Below are 17187 nucleotides of genomic sequence, written 5' to 3'. Positions count from 1 at the left end.
AAAATTCAGCTTCCCAAACTGTTTGAAAATGGATAAACCATTAATATGCAGTATGCATAATGTTGAGAGAATTGCATACTCCATTCCATTTATTGATACAAATTTATACATGCAAATATATTTGCACATTGAGGCTAATCAACTTGAACTGTTCTTTGTTTCAGGGACAAAATTCTCAGGAAGAGGTTTGATTTTCCTATGAGTTCAATGGAGAAGATATTCACAAAATGTAACATTTTTGATTTTTTTCTAAATGAATTACTTTACAAAACAGGTATAAAAATATTTTAAGTGCACTTAGTAACTTCCTCCTTGTATAAAAGTGAGATTCTTATAAAATCTCCAAATATTTTAGGCTCCAGTAAAATTAAATATGTCAGGTTGTGATTTAAAATGCCAATATATAGTTATTATTTATAATAAAACATAGAATTTAAATTTGACATCATTTAATATGTAAAACATGCTATTAGCTCCAGACTTCAATGTTCCATTATTATCTTTCATTACTTTCAGTATTTTCCTATAGATCAGCATATTCCAAAGTACATTCTTGGTGACACTAGCAATGAAAACTATGCCACAAAAAATGTGTTATTCATCAATAAGTTTGATAAAAGCTATGTGTTATGAGGAATTATTCACAACTGTGTTGTATGTGATAATGACATAATTTTATTTAAAAAGAGTTGATCTTTTAGAGATGTAAGCTAAAGTATTTATGAATAAAATGATGTAATTTCTGGAATGATTTCCACATATTTTGAAAGTGGAGAAAGATGGGTGTGGGGATGGGGTTAGGTCAGCCATGGATTGATGTTACTCGGTTTGAGTGATGAGTACCTTTGGGTTCATTTTACTATATGGCCTACATTTGTGTGTATTTTGTATATATGAGAAATTCTGCACAAGACATAAAAAGCATTAAATAAATAAAAGATGCATATTTCTGAAAAATTTTATACTGCACATAAAAGCTATGAGGAGTTCTAGGTTATAAAGAAAAAAAAATCATTTGTTTATCTGGAATCTTCTCAAACTACTGACCATGGTCTCTTCTTTTAAAGGAACGTGTATCAATAGGTCTCCTGGACATTTTGGAAACAGCTATACAATATCTATGTAGAACTAATTTCTTTTTCCATGGATCATTGCTCATGATAATTCCAGACTACTAGCGCACAAAAAAAAATTTATTTATGTGTTGAAAATTAAGGTAAAAATGGAAAAATTTTAAAAAGAATTATTTCTAAATTCTGAGATGTTTGAAGTATCTTTAAGTAAAACATCTAATTTTAAAAAATTTCATCAAGACTTATTATGTGTATAAATATACTGGCAGAAATAGTGCTAAAAAGGAAATGCAGTTTCAAAAAGAGTGAATAATAGTCCATATTTCAAAAGAAAAGCATTTTTTCCATTGGATATTAGCCATAAATCTAGTTATAGATATTTAAAAACTAAATGAAAAACTGTTTTTAAAAAACTACATATCATTATCAACCTCAATAAATTTATTATATTTTTACCCTAAATTTCTATGAAATTTAAGAATCTGTTAAAAATCATATTTGAATATCCATAAATTATTTCTCACTCAAGCAAACTATATTAGGCAAAAATATTCCTCAGGATAATATTCTATAATTGCTAAATAAGATTTACATTTCCGCATAAAATGCTTTATAATTTTGCATGTGTCAGAGTATAATTTTACTCTATAAAATTATAAATGTATAATTTTGCATTTTAGTTTCTAAGTAAATTATTTTATTATTTTTAAAATAAATTAACCATACCTTTTAAACTTTGCATCAGAGTAAAGACAGTCTGTATTACTATTTATAGATGTCCTTTCTTTCCAACTTTTTTAGAGACTAGAAGACTTCTTTATTGTTGACTTTTATAAAAATTCAAACTAGAACATTTGCATTAATTACAATATACCGCCAAAAATTGCATTAATTTCCATTGATGCCCATTAATTTGATAAATGTTTTGTCATTTGTACTATTTGCACTGTCAAAACAAGTTAATTATATCTTACTGACATTTTTGACAATTGCTTTAACTGCAAAAAAAAAAGTATCTTATTTGCGTCTACAAAAATTCAATCTTATCTACTGAAAATTTGAAGTAAAGCAAGAGAAGACTAGCCCATGTTAGGAGTCTTACAAGATCAACTTAGGACCAATGGTAAACAATGATTCCTCAGAATTCTTTAATAGTAGTGTTCATATTTTGTAGTAGAAAATATTATGTACCTGCATAATCTGTTCTTGCATAATGCCCATCTTCAGATTTAATAGTTGTAGTTGTGTTATCTGTGTTAAAAAAATTAACAATAAAGATTGATTAACTTGTTACCCAGATATCTCTCTAACAGTATTTTCATTACAATTAAGGAATTTTCAAATATATTTCTAAGCAATCTTTACACAAAACAGATTTATAATATCAATTTCTGTTTAAGAGTGACAAATAGAAAGATATAGGCTTTCTAATGCTTAGGGCAAGGAGAAGTTTCAAACTATAACTGAGATAAGTTGGGTAAAAAAATAACAAATCAAAACCCAAGAAAATATTTGTTTCTGAACAAGAAACAAAATAGGACATTCTGGGACATCCCACTTATAAAAATGAACTTAACATATTTCTATTGACTCAATATATAAAAATGCTGTGACTTGCTTTGATTTCAATGTTATACAATAAATCTTTATATTGTTTGCTAAAAATGATTTTAACTTCCTTTTTACCCTGTTCAAGGAGTGTATCTACAATCTCTTGAATATTGGACCCAGTGTTGATGGCATTGTGAATATGCACCATTATACAGAAAAAAAGTATGGACTGTTGTCAATAGGCCCTATGACCACCACAATTGCTACAGTAAAATTTACTGTCCATTGTAAACCAAACTTGTCTTTCAAAAATGAAATCCCTGCCTAATAAGGGATTATCTCCACTTTTCATTGCTATGTAAAGACTGAGTGAAGTGAACTGAAAGTCGCTCAGTATGTCTGACTCTTTGCGACCCCATGGACTATACAGTCCAGGGAACTCTAGGCCAGAATACTGGAGTGGGTAGCCTTTCCCTTCTCCAGGGGATCGTCCCAACCCAGGGATCCCATGTCCCCCGCATTGCAGGCAGATTCTTTACCAGCTGAGCCACAGGGGAAGCCCATGCAAAAACTAAAGATATTCTTTGAAATGAATTTTGGTGTGAGTATTACCTTGACATCGACCCAATGACATGACTTCAATTTTCTCCTGTTTCTGACATGATGCTTCTTTGATTTGACATGCATTATCATAAGATTTCCCATCAGAAGCACAGAGGGGATTGAAGTTGGTTTGAGAACAGTCAATGTTGCACACACACCTAAAGGGAGAGAGAAATAAAATGTGCAACATCAATGGTGTTGTTACCACATTATAAATCAAACACAAAGAGGAAGAATTGCTAGGTTGGCAAAATGCAAGTTGGCAAAATTGAATTATATCCTTCCAGGGGAAGTTCTTCACTCTTCTACCTGAGATGAAAAGAAACATAGAACTAATCGAAAATAATTCAAAAGACTGAGCAATGGATAAAAAATAAAAAAGGGGAAACTCAGAAAATAATCATCAGTTAATCTCTGCCACTGGAACTTTTAAAACACGTACATAAACTTCCCTGCTGATGCCTGCAGAATTCGAATAGGCTGAAGTAGCCATGAAATTCTGCTTTACAATTTCCTTAAATGAAATCTACTGTGTTACTTCTTTTCTCGGGATATTTGAATGGTGAAAGCTTGAGGAAAATGACTCAGAGGACATTTCAGAGAATGTACACATGGAGATTATTTGGAATGAAATCAGAAGTTAAATTTCTTCATTATATATGAAGATACACATAAGATGTGCTAAATAGCAATGGTCAATGGTCCTTAGTATTTTGAGGAGATCACCCAACTCTTTGAGAATCAAATAAAAGGTATAGACCTCTCCTCAGAAATACTGTACTCATGTAAACAACTCTGCATAATATTTTAGGGGTTTCATGGGTCCCTTATAGTCTATGCCATTAATCTCTTTCCCAAATACATACTACTCTCTCTGTTTTCAGTTTTAAATAAGTTGATTATCACTCATGATTTTAATAGATTTCTTAATAGAAATAAAAATTTGGTGAATTAATGAAAATTAGTTTACTTGAATTAAGAGAAATAGATATTTTAAAGCAAGCTTCTTAGGACTTTTCCTATGTCCTTGTATTTTACAATCTACTTTTTCACTCAGAATATTGTGTTTATGTGTGCAAATATGTTACTGCCTTAGAATATAAACTCTTGTTTAAAATTTTTATTAATATTTATATTACTTTTCTAAACAGATGATAAGATTCTTGAAGTGATGAATCACACATTTTACTTCTGTATATTTTACTTGGAGCTGAGCATAGGATGTAAGGATAACAAAAACAAGCAGCTGACAACATGCTGGGTTCTGAACACACATTGCTTTCTTTAATCTTTGCAACAGCCATTTTACAGACCAATGATATTACATAAGGTCAGAGAGCTAGTAAACTGTGCAACAAGGACCCCCACAGATGTGTTAAACTAAAATACAATTCCTTTGCACCCACCACAGGCTATGTATTAGTTTCCTGGAAAACTTTTAAACATAGTCATTTATAAGCAGGTTTCTGGGCCTCCTTAAATCTGGGGCAGGGGAAAGCCTAGGGTTCTGCATTCTTAGTTAATCAGCCTGGCATCAGACTCACTTCCTGGGAATCACTGCTTGATTGGTTTGTTGACTGAGTGAAAGAGGGTTTGTCTACACACTAGTGTCTCTCAGAGTGTAGTCTTGAAACCATCTGTATCAGAATTACCTAGATCTTGGTTAAAAATGTTGGCAGATAATGTGCTAATCCATTTATTATTATTATTATTATTTTGAATAAGAGAATTGCTCTAGGAACACTTGGCTATTTTTAATAGTTCACTTAGGTACAAATAAGAGAGATGGCAACCATCTCTAATGCCTAAGTCATTGAGAGCGGTGTTCTACCTTGCCCGTGATGGTGCTACATGATGACAGCTACTGGGATCACAATACTGCTTCTCTGGCTGATTCTTGGCATCTGAAAAATCTGAGATCAGGAGCTGCTACATGTTCAAAGAGCTTTTGGTCCTGTGATAAAGAATTGGGAGAAGTGACTTTGTAGCTCAGGCTTGTTCTCCTTAACCATTTGTAATAAATAAGGAGGAAAGGGGACAGATTTTTTCATTTTTAAAAAGATAGTTTCATTTATGTTGAGGACAGTTGAGGTTTTGACTATTGTTGAGTTGGACTCTAGAGACCATCCCTTTGCAAGACACTGAAATAATTATCTGTTAGCAGCAGCGGAACAGAGAGGAAGGTATGTGAGAACCTATGAACATCTAGAGCAAATTAGGTAAGATATCAAGGGATTTTCAGGTTTCTCCAAGTTGAATACAAAGAAATTTAGGGAAGTACATCACATATAATCTTGCCAAAAAAAAAAAAAAAAAAAAGACTGGCAATTCAGAGATCCATTTGATATCATAACAAGATAGCAAATGAGAATAGAGATGGAAAGATAAAATTTGGTTGAATTGAACTGGCCAGATTCAACATTTCAGTGAAGAACTCAACTAAACCATAGCACCAATAAATTAAACAATTATTCAGAAACTCTAACAAAATCACCCTTTTCCAGTGGGCTATTTCTTTTTTCCCTTTGACTGATCTGATCTTAGTCCCATAGACTTTTTGCTGCCGATACCTTCTTCCTTTCCTTTTCCAGCATTGCTTGTTCAGGGATATTCTTTCAAAGGTTTGTTTCCCCTTTGGAAATTCCTCACTCTTGCTGCCTCAAATAAAGTCTTTCAGGAAATGGCTAAGAAAAAAAGTACAGATATTTGCCATTTCTATTCTCATCTCAAAAGGAGGACCTAGATTCTTTTAGGTGAAAGTAAGATAAGAGTTTTGCTATAAGCTTCAGGCAAGCATGGGTTACACTCATCTCTTCTCTCCTGTATAGTGTCATTATATAATAAGTCCCCTCCTTCCTCCCTCCTCGTTGAGCCTTGCGTATGTTAAATAAATACATGAGTATAATAACTTTGCTCATGAATTTCAGCATCAATTGGAAATTTGAAACCTTTAGAGAATACTTTTCTTTCTTTGAATAAGTTGAAGAAGCTTCATTGATTGCTGAAATGGCTTAAAAACTATGTAGATCAGGGAAAAGGAAACGTTGGGATTGACTTACAAAGACCTAATATTTCTACATTATGAAAGACCAATGAATTCTGATTATATGATCATTATTTACTATATTTTTTGTACCTAAGTATATTAGGCTTAACTAGTTAGAAAACCATGCAGAATTCCAGGATCAGAGTCTCAAACTCTAAGTCCATTTTGGCTTTTATCAGTAGTGGCTAATCTTTGAGCTCCTGCCCTGCCCAATCCCTTTCACACACTAAACTTTTAGTAACTGTGGTTTCAATATGTACATAAGTGAAATGAATGAACAGAGCAAAAGGATTTTATATTTTTAAAGAACAGATAAAATTAATCCAAATTCTCATCACTCTACTGCCGTAAAAGTAGACATAGGGTAGCTAATAAATATTTTTCTTGCCGAATATTAAATGTCCTCACTGAAATCAAATGAATATTCAATTGAATTTAAGAATAATGGTAATAATAATAGTAATAGCTTATTCAATGACAGTGCCTGTCCCAGAGTTATATGCTTCATATGTTACTACTCTTTTTATCCTTCTATCTCTGTGAGGTAGTTACCATTACTATCTCCATCTTGGGCTTCCCTGGTGGCTCAGATGGTAAAGAATCCACCTGCAATATGGAAACCTGGGTTTGATCCCTGGAAGATCCCCTGGAGGAGGGCATGGCAACCCACTCCAGTATTCTTGCCTGGAGAATCCCCAAGGACAGAGGAGCCTGGTGGGCTACAATCAATGGGGTTGTAAAGAGGGGGACATGACTGAGTGACTAAGCACACACACACCATTGTCGTCTTACAGGTAAGAAAATGTAGGCCTAGAGAAGTCACACAGCTTGTAAGGGGAAGAACCTAATTTTAGATATAGGCAGTCTGATGCCAAAACCTGCATTGTTCACTACATGTTCATACTGTTGACTACAATGAAAGACAAAAACGATTCAAATTCCTGCTGTCAACTAACTAAAGGAATACTCTGGATGAATAAGGCTTGAGAAAACAAAATTATGTCTACTTTGGGGATATTTATTATGATTTTATGAATTTAAGTCATGTTGACTCAGTCTCTGTCTTCCCAAACAAGTGACGTTGTCAGAGACTTTTAGTGAATATGTGAATTAGTGACTATGTCAGAGACTATTAGTTTTAAAAAATTCTGAACAACATCTGGTATTAGAATGAATAACTGAGATGTATTCAATAAATCTGGTTATTTAAGGCATCAATTGTTCAGAATATTTTATCTTTATGGAAATCCTATACAAAGGTGACTCCACAGAAAAACACATAGAGACAGGCACACATGAGATGACTCTACTGAAATGACAAAATCTAGCACTGAATCCAAGTCTTTGTTTCAAAACTTAGAAAGAGTCAGGAAGTTCTAGAAGCTCATATTCATGGCACAAGGGGGTTTTTTGTGTTTATGTGAGTGAATGAATTTGTGTATGTATGGATGTGGAGAGGGGGCTGCCTGGTAGCATGGACTACATTGTTAATGTGCCTGTTCTTTAGTTCATAGCTTTACCTTTCTGCAACCTTCTCAAGGGAAATGTACCTCTTTTACCTTTGAATTTTACCTGGTACCTAGGACAGTGCGCCATAGCAAGTCTTGAATAAATGCTTGCTGAATGAATTACTGAGATAATGGCAGGATGGAGGTGGAAAAAATGAAAGAAAACACTCATTGTCTAGACATCAACACATAGAAGAGAGAACCATTGCTATATTCAGATAAACTCTCACCTAACTTTGTGCTACTTGGCACATGGAATCTCTAAGGAAGGAGAAGGATATTGAAGAACTAAGGTTCACCTCCCTTCTTTTATTTGTGTCTACATGGACAAAGGAAACAGAATCCTCATTAGCCCTTAGCCGCGTCAATGGCACAGAAGTCCAATCAACATAAAAAGAGGTTTACAGGTTACTACGTATATTCTGTGGTATTTGGGTGCAGTTTTTAAGAACAATTTGAACATGCAGGTGACTTGTCAGTTTAGTGGTATTTCAAACTATTGAAAAATATAAGACTCTGATAAAAAAGGTGACAGAATTATTGTATTAATGGTGAGAATGCAGGTCACTCTGTGCTTTCAGAGCTTATGTAAATTAATCCAGGATTTTTCTTTCTATAGAAAGAAAAAAAATGAAAGGCGAACATTTTTAAAAACAGAAACTACCCCGTCTTCCCTGCATTTGGCAAATAATTGCATTATTATTCATTCTGAGAGGAGTAACTGGTTAATTATAGCATGTCACAAGTATTTTATATGAGCCAAGAATTTGTAAGGCTGAGGACTGCATGGATGCCTTTAAGGTTTTTGTGTTTTCTTTTCTTTTCTTCTTTTTTTTTAACCTATCTCAGTCTTTTGACACTTTGACACCGTGATTACATAGATCTCTTTTCTTCTATGCTACAAAGAAAAAGAATCAGCCCTACTTGAAAATAATAATTTTAGGGGTCTCTATGTGGAAATATTCCCTTCTGAAAATTCTTCAAAGAAAATTAACATTGACTGAAAACCTTAGCTCTCTGAATTGTAAGAAAGGAGAAAAACATCCAATAATTTTAAAAGACCATTTGATGGAGTGAAGAATCTAAATTATACTAAATAAAAGGTGCTATCTAGGACAACTCACATACATTTATAATTACCCCATGAATATTTCGGGGTGTCTGACATTAATTTAGTTCTCTACCTCTCCTGAAATGCTTCGTCCAAGGATGCTCTGAAATGAGTTAAGCCTTTCCCATTGTATTTAGGAACGACTCGTCATCAACCAGAGAGGATGCGAGTGCTGCCAGGTAGCACATCACTCATTCATGTGTCTGCTTTGTGGCTGCCCTCTAATTTCACTAGATTTTGTTTCATCTATTAAACATGCCTGTCACTTACTCCTCTCCCAAGGTCCTTGATCTGGTGTCCATTCAGAATTTTACCATACAACACTCTTAATCAGTTTGAAATATCCCACAAGAGGTTTTGATCTGCAGTTTCCTGCATTGCAGTGACGGTGATCTCGGGGCTGTTTCAGACCATGACTGGTCTGTTTCCCCGGAGCTTGTCTGTCTCTGAGGTTACGATGCAGAACCCTTCTGGCCCAGCCAGTAAATGAGGTCAGAGCTGCCGTTAGTGTCCTCTGTCAGAACTGTAATGGATGAGCTGCATGATATTAGTAACAGCAAAAAAATAGTGTGTACCTTTCATTCAAGAGTTCTGTGACACTTTACATGCATTTATTCAATTTTCATGTCACTCCTTTTGATGGAACTTGATTAGAAGTATTTTACCAGTAAAGAAACTACAGGAACAACTGAATTGTGGGCAAAAATGAGCTAAAGAGATGTGAAAATTCATTAAAAGTTAAACCCTCTATACAGAGGGTGGAAAAGTGCTGACTGGGAGGTGAGATGAGGAAGCCTACTGTGTTGTTACTCAGGTGACATATGTGAGCTTGGGCCAATACTTTTTTTAATTTGAGAAAGGCAATCTTTTTTGTTTTAAAACCTAGGAGGAAGGAGCAATGCCCTTCTCCAGACAAGTAAGCCAGGATTACAAGGAGGGGGACCAGGCTTCCCTTGTACATGGAAAAGATTCAGTTCCTATAAATGTCTATCTATGGGGCTTCCCAGGTGGTTCAATGATAAAGAATCTGCCTGCCAATGTAGGAGATGTGGGTTTGATCTCTGGGTTCAGAAGATCCTCTGGAGAAGGGAATGGCAACCCATCCAGTATTTTAGCCTGAGAAATCCCCTGGACAGAGGAGCCTGGCAGGCTATGGTCCATGGGGACGCAACTGAGTCAGACACGGCTTAGCAATTAAACAACCATAACAATATATCTATAAGGATTAAAGTACAGAAATTGGCCTGTTAGATGAAAAGAACTGAGGAAAAGTATAAAACTACAGATAGCCAAATCAATGGGTATCTGACTGAAGGGAAACTAAACTGAGAAACCCTTTCCCTAGGTGATGTCAGAATTTTCAAAAGCAGAATCATATATTTAACAGGAGGATCAATTCCTGGGAAAGGGCTGCCAGCCATGTATTAAAATAAGGTCTGAAACAATAGAGGAAGCCGAGAGTGACTTTGGAGCTCATTCTGTATCAAACTGTGCCTAACTGAGGCTGGTCACTCACTAAAGTTACGGCATCGGACTAGTTATTTAACCTCCCTAAACCTTGGAGATAGTCTGTAAATGTGCATAAACTGCTTAACACTGTTTCTAGAAGTTGTAATTACCTAATAAGCATTGATAATCATTAATTTCTTGACTTAGTGGTATACAACCCTGGATGCAGATCAAAAATCTCTTGTGGAATAGTTAAACCTTGGGCACCAACCCAAAGGTTTTCACTTAGGAGGTCTGATAACAGGTCAAGGTAACTGTAGGTGTCGAAAATGCCACAGGTGATTCTGATGTGCAGTTGTGATGACTTGCAATCATAGTAAATGCTCTTTCTTACCCTGTAACACTAAGAGATTTTTCCAAGTTTAGTGTAAGATTTGTCATGGGAAGTTCTGATGCATTACATCTGGGATGGGACTCAGAAATCAGCATTTTAAGCAAGTTTCTTGGCTCTTTCTAAGGCAGATAACTTGCATAGTCTCTGAGAAATCTCAGCCACACCCCCTTTCACTTTCATTTTTACTCCATTATAAGCAATTTAATATTCTTGACTAATGTACATGCTTCAGTTACATGCCTTCTTCCACATGCTCTAGGTGCTATGTGTGTGGTTTCAGGTGACAGGGACAGGTGATTAAATGCACTGATTCCAAAACATCCATGGTGGAGAAATCAGGACTGATTCATTAAGTAAAACCAAGATGGAGTGATGAGAAAGGAGATGAAACTCTGGAGGGGTTCCCTGTGCCAGATAGTTAGTTCCAACTTCCACCTGACTCCCAGGTTTAATGCTCACAAGACAGGAAGGATAAGGCTTCCCTGGTGGTTCAGATGGTAAAGAAAGTGAAAGTGAACATGAAGTCGCTCAGTCGTGTCCGACTCTTTTCGACCCCATGGACTGTAGCCTACCAGGCTCCTCCGTCCATGGGGTTTTCCAGGCAAGAGAACTGGAGTGGGTTGCCATTTCCTTCTCCAGGAGATCTTCCTGACCCAGGGGTTGAACCCGGGTCTCCTGCATTGCAGGCAGACGCTTTACCGTCTGAGCCACCAGGAAGTCCATGGAACCTGCCTGCAATGCAGGAGACCCGGGTTGGATCCCTGGGTTGGGAAGATCCCCTGGAGAAGGGAATGGTAACCCACTCCAGTATTCTCACCTGGAGAATTCCATGGACACAAGGGCCTGGCAGGTTACAGTCCTTGGGTTCGCTAAGAGTTGGACACAACTGAGTGACTAACATTTTTTCACTGGAGAGAATACCACGGAAACTGGGTTATCTCAAAAGATGGGTAGGATTTAACAGAACTGTGATGGAGTGAGCGACATGGGGAAATGTGTGGAGGCAGACAGTGCACTGGGTGCTGGGGGAACAGGAATAAATCAGTGTGATTGAAGTGAACTCCCAGTAAAAGTGGCAGAGTCCAACTTTCTATAGTCAGATGATAAAGGGCCTCAATTTCAGTGCAAAGAGTGGTCTTTATTGCCCTAGAAAGGCAATGGGGAGTCCAGAAAGCTTTTTGACACATGGTGATAAGGTCAACATGATGAAAGGCGCACTTTAGGAAGACAAGATGGTAGGGGAGCAGAGGCAGGGCCCAGTCACCAGGCTATCGCTGTCAGCTCACTGGACTAGCAAGGAAAGCTTGGGAGTGAGGCAGTCACGCAGAGGAAGGATCAACAAAGCGCTAAGGTGAAAACGATACCCTCATGCCTTTCCTGCTTTTTTCCTGACCTGAGTTCTGATCTAAATTGGAAACTTGGGAGAAGAACAGCTAGGCTCAGGGAGGCATTTGGGTGTGGGATTCAGGAAGGCATTCCTTCTCCTGGTGGGGACAATTTTCTTCCTTTGCCCCTGGGACAGAGGCAAACAGGGTTCTATCATGAAGGAGATATCATGGAAACACCCTTCACTGCAGTTTAGAGAATTCCTCCTTGTATGAGCGTATACTCTTGCCTGTGTCCAGGAGTGATTGAAGATGACTGTGGCAGCAGATATGTATTAATGCCACTGCCTCAGAGAGCAGACAAGGCTCCCTCAAAGGCTGTGAGTGCTCCTGCGCCCCTCTGCAGTAGCTGAAACAGGATTTAACTCGTGATCCATTTTCATGTATCACAGTTGCATTTTTCTCGGGATTATTTTTTCCTTTCTGAAGCAGCTGCATTTACATCTTAAAATAATCAGAGAAAACAATTCTTCTTACTCATATACATTTTTAAAAGTATCTTGAAGCAAAAATCCCTCATTAGCATCATGTGTATGCCCTGCTCATTAAGCTAGAAAACATATTCAATAACCAAGGGTGACTCTTTGATTACTAAGAAGCGTGGTTGCTCTGACTAGATGGGTCTTAGTACACAACAAATCAGAAAGCATGAAAACCGCAGAGTAAAAAGTTGGAAGGAAACACAATATGATGAAAAAAATCTCATTTGAATAACATGATAGACTGAGTTCCCACTCAATCCTTCCTGTCGCAGTCCATGTTGAGTGTTCCAGCACATTTCTTGAGGACCAGCTGCGGGATTCCCACCCCTACTTCAGCCAGTGGGGTGGCTTCATGTTTGTATTTTACATACTGGCCCTCTGTTATGCTTTCATTTGCCAGGAGACTTTCAGGAGTAAATATGCACCAACATCATTACCATCTAGATTTTCTAGAAACCTGTAATTTGATATCATGAACTTGGATTTAATTCATGAGATATAAGAAACAGTAAATGAAAACTAGCTCTGCATTGTGGTAAAACTGCTAGTTTGAAAACGCTGTCCATGCATTGCTCAGGTAATTTTCATTTGTTTATTTAATTTTTATTTATTTTCCTATAAGGACACTCATAATATTTTTTTCAAAGAAAAAAAGTAGTCTTGCTTGATCATCTGAGCCTATCTCCTTTTATTAGGTAATGTCAGCTTAAGACCTAATATGTTTTCCTTTACTCGGCTCTCAGGGAGCTAAGAAGATAAGAGTAGTAAGTATGTGTGTGTGTGTATGAATGATGAGTGATAAATAGGAGCAATAAAATATCCAACAAGCTTCAGTCAGTTTTATTGATCTTATCATATAAAGGCAGGAAAATAGGTGATATTTGTATACTTGCAGTGTTTCCTCATGAAATTAATTCTCAGTGGTTTTGCTACATGTTTTTTCCAGAATGGTATCCACAAAAGTTTACACTCTTATAACTGAGTGTAAAAATAAAGTGTCAATTAGATTATGCTGGCATGAACTAACAACATTTATAATTAAAACTTGTATCAAATGATCTCCTGTTATGATTATATCATCTTTTATCTTTCACTTATTAATTTTAGGGTCATTTAATTTAAATTTGCTTCTAAAATAATATCAATACATATTATAACATGCTATCATAAATTCCATTATTTGATGAATAAAAAATATAATTGCAATATTCATAAGGATGTTATATACCAACCCTGAAAAGAGAAGGTGGGAAATATGATTAAGGAAGGAAGATGACTTTATCTGTAATGTCTTTAAGAGCAAAAGCAAATATGGTTAAATAAGTTTGCTAAAACTAGGTGGTGGATGCACATGTGTTATGTTTTTGATAGTTCCAAAATAAAATTAAAAATATTAAATTTGACATTTTGCTTAAATGTCAAACTTAGCAAATATTTGTTGCATTGATTTAGATCTGGATAATTTATTTCTAAATTGTTTAAGTCACATGAAAAATAATATGAGCATGGAGAAATTCCAGTGGATTAAAATGTGTCTTTGTAAATAACAACTGTTTCAGATTGAGCTTCTTATGTCTGAATAGAAATGACTTTCAAGCCGAGTTTGTTATATGAAGGGAATCATCTCTGTCCTTCTCTGTTTCTCTCATCTTACTTGTTCACCCACTGAAATGTTAAACTCACAAACACATGGTGGCATTTTAGTTTACAGGCCAAGCCAGCATTCTTCATTGACTTCCTGCAGTGTTGCCGGTAAGTTTTGATGCTCTGAAACAGGGCTGTAGGCAGAGTTGGCAGCCAGAAATAGTCGTGAGCTATTCAAAAACCCTTGGGATGAAGGACTTTAAGTAGAAATGTTTGAACATTTTGCCTTGAAATAAGAATGCTTCAGAGTTTCTCAAACGCATTAAGCTTTAAAAGGTAAAAGGGTACAGGATGTGCGAATACCTCCTGCTTTGAACTCCTGATAAGGTCTTCTTGTTGAAGATGTTTGGAAGGCTGCAACCACTACTGCCACTCTTTTGTGTTTTGTTTTTGTCTTTTATTCCTAGGCACATGCATTTTCGTTTATCGTGGCTCTCACTGAATTCAGTCTAACCTCACATGCATAGTTGAGCATTTACTTGGTGCCAGGCACTGAGCTAGAGATCAGAGACACCAAGATGACCCATGTGATTCCCAGATGGTAACAGAGATCACAGTGAAATGAGAAAAAAAGTATCCATAAAACAGTATCATCAGAGTTGGCATGAACAATGTTTTAAGAGCGTTGAGAAGAAACAATGATTTCTAACTGGAGGATCCTGAAAGGTTTTGTGGAAAAGGTGATGCTTGAGCTAGAACTTTAAAGAAGAGTAGAATTTTAACAGGTGGTTTCCATGGTGACTTGTAGCAAAAGAACTTCTAAATCCTTTACTGCACTGAAGATACCTCTCTGACAGGATCATTTCTCATTCTTTTCCCTCTGTTGATTCTCTCCCATGTATTCATGATGAAACATTTTTCATCTTCCCTAAAACTAGTGTCTCCTGTTTCACATTAGAAATGACAACATATGCGTCCTGTTTGGGACCCAGAGCCACAGAGGCTTCTGGAAATCAGGCCAGGTCATTAAAGGAACCTTGCGCCAGGAGTCAGGACTCAGGGACCTTTGGCATTCTTGCTCTCTAGCTGCTAGGCATCTGCCACAGGATACTGGAGGACATGTGTGCAAGCGTGCTCAGTCATGTCCAACTCTTTGCGACTCCATGAACTATAGCCTGCTAGACTCCTCTGTCCAGCTGACTAAATATGGTATCTACAGTGGTCAGTTCTAAAATTCCGATACTTTGTGTTCCTATATTGATATCACCCAGCACTTCTGTTTACCTAGCACATCCTCACTTCCTACCATCTTCCTGGTCTTTGCAGCATCTTCTCTATTAAAGCCTCTGCTCAATGAATCTGGCATTCTCCTCGAACTCAGTGATTTGCAGAGAGTAGACATTCACATATAACTGTTGAATGAATGAATGAGGATTCTTGTTTGATTTTCCAACTTTTCCTTAACGTTCTTCTAATCGGTGAATTAATCAGTGACTCCTAACTGCCCAGTACTCCAACCATGTTCCATGTCTTCTGAGAGCACTTTCTCCCTGGGCCTGTAATTTCCTCTGCTATGGTGCTGGCTGTCTTACCAACTGCAGCCTCACTCACTTGCTCTCATTCTGCCCTCTGTCATGTCTCCTCACAGTTTAGTGGAAAGACCATGGCCATTTGTATATTGCCATTAAGGTCTCAGCCAGTCATCTGTACCTAATAAATGCTTGGTGAATGAACAATAAACCTGAGTTAAAATGTTTTTAAAAATTTATTTCATTGAGATATGGTTTACAATGTGTGTATTTCTGCTGCATAGCAAATGATTCAGTTATATATACATCCTTTTTCATTTCTTTTCCACTATAGTTTATCATAGGATATTGAATATAGTTTCCCATATTCCTATATTTCCTATATTCCATTTTCAGTAGGACTTTGTTATTTATCCATCCACTGTATAATAATCTGCATCACAATCCATCCCTCCATCCTGCCCCCTCCTTGGCAACCACAAGTCTATTTCCTATGTCTGTGAGTCTGTTTCTATTTTGTAGATAAAGTTTATTTGTGTCCTATTTTAGATTCCATATATAAGTGATACCATATGGTATTCATCTTTCTTTTTCTAACTGACTTCACTTAGTATGATCATCTCTAGGGCCAACCATTTTGCTGCAAATGGCTTATTTCATTCTCACTTTATGACTGAGTACTCCACTGTATATATGTACCACATCTTTATCCACTCCTCTGTTGGTGGATATTTGAGCTGCTTTCACGTCCTGGCTTTTGTAAGCAGTGCTGCAGGGAACACTGTGGTATATGTATCTTTTCAAATTATAGTTCTCCTGATATATGCCCAGGAGTGGGATTGTAGGATCATACGCCATTGAGTTAAAAAATCTTAATTTTGTAATTTACTTGACTCATTCGTAAAATGTGGAAAATAACTCCTAGCTCATGATAACTCCTATCTCTAAAGGTTGCCTGAGGGTATGAATGGAAAACAAATGAAAATAACTTCATATGATATTTGTTGCGTAGCAGGTTCTGTTGCCTCACTTGCTTATGAGGAATTAATTCATCTTTTATTAAATTGCTTTAGTTCATTCCAGGCTGACCATCACTACATTATCTTTCTACTTACACCTAACTGATCATCCACAAATAAACTTTGATCAATTGGATAATAGAACTATTTGCCATGTATATTTATCTAAATCTATAAATTGAGTTTTTTTCAGCCATGTTTGGAGTACAAGACTAATGTCTTTTTGTTTTTTGCTTAAAGAAGAAAGTCAACAGATAACATATATAGTATATTCTATTTTAAAGATGAGATATGAAATATTATAGATTTTAATAATTTAAACTTTTATGAATTCTTAAAATATAGAAACCATTAGCTTATTTATCTGATTTTCCAGAAATATTACACATCTTGGAAATTCTAATACCATTGTACTGAGTAATGCTAAAAACAAGTTTGTCACTCTTACTCCTA

General features: G+C 36.2%; 1 protein-coding gene across 1 annotated transcript in view; it reads right to left on the bottom strand.

The window, feature by feature from the left end:
- The window catches only part of TMEFF2 (transmembrane protein with EGF like and two follistatin like domains 2), a 273362-nt gene that overhangs the window by 53654 nt on the left and 202521 nt on the right, over positions 1-17187 (bottom strand). Inside the window, exons 6-7 of the mRNA XM_065927708.1 lie at positions 3237-3385; positions 2265-2324 (exon numbers count right to left, since the gene is read on the bottom strand). Coding sequence (XP_065783780.1) covers positions 2265-2324; positions 3237-3385 — 209 coding nt within the window. The remainder of the gene's footprint in view (positions 1-2264; positions 2325-3236; positions 3386-17187) is intronic.

Source organism: Muntiacus reevesi, chromosome 3, assembly GCF_963930625.1.
Source record: "Muntiacus reevesi chromosome 3, mMunRee1.1, whole genome shotgun sequence".
Taxonomy (NCBI): Eukaryota; Metazoa; Chordata; class Mammalia; order Artiodactyla; family Cervidae; genus Muntiacus; species Muntiacus reevesi.
The sequence above is the reverse complement of the archived record's forward strand: the minus strand, read 5'-3'. Positions and strand labels throughout refer to the sequence as shown.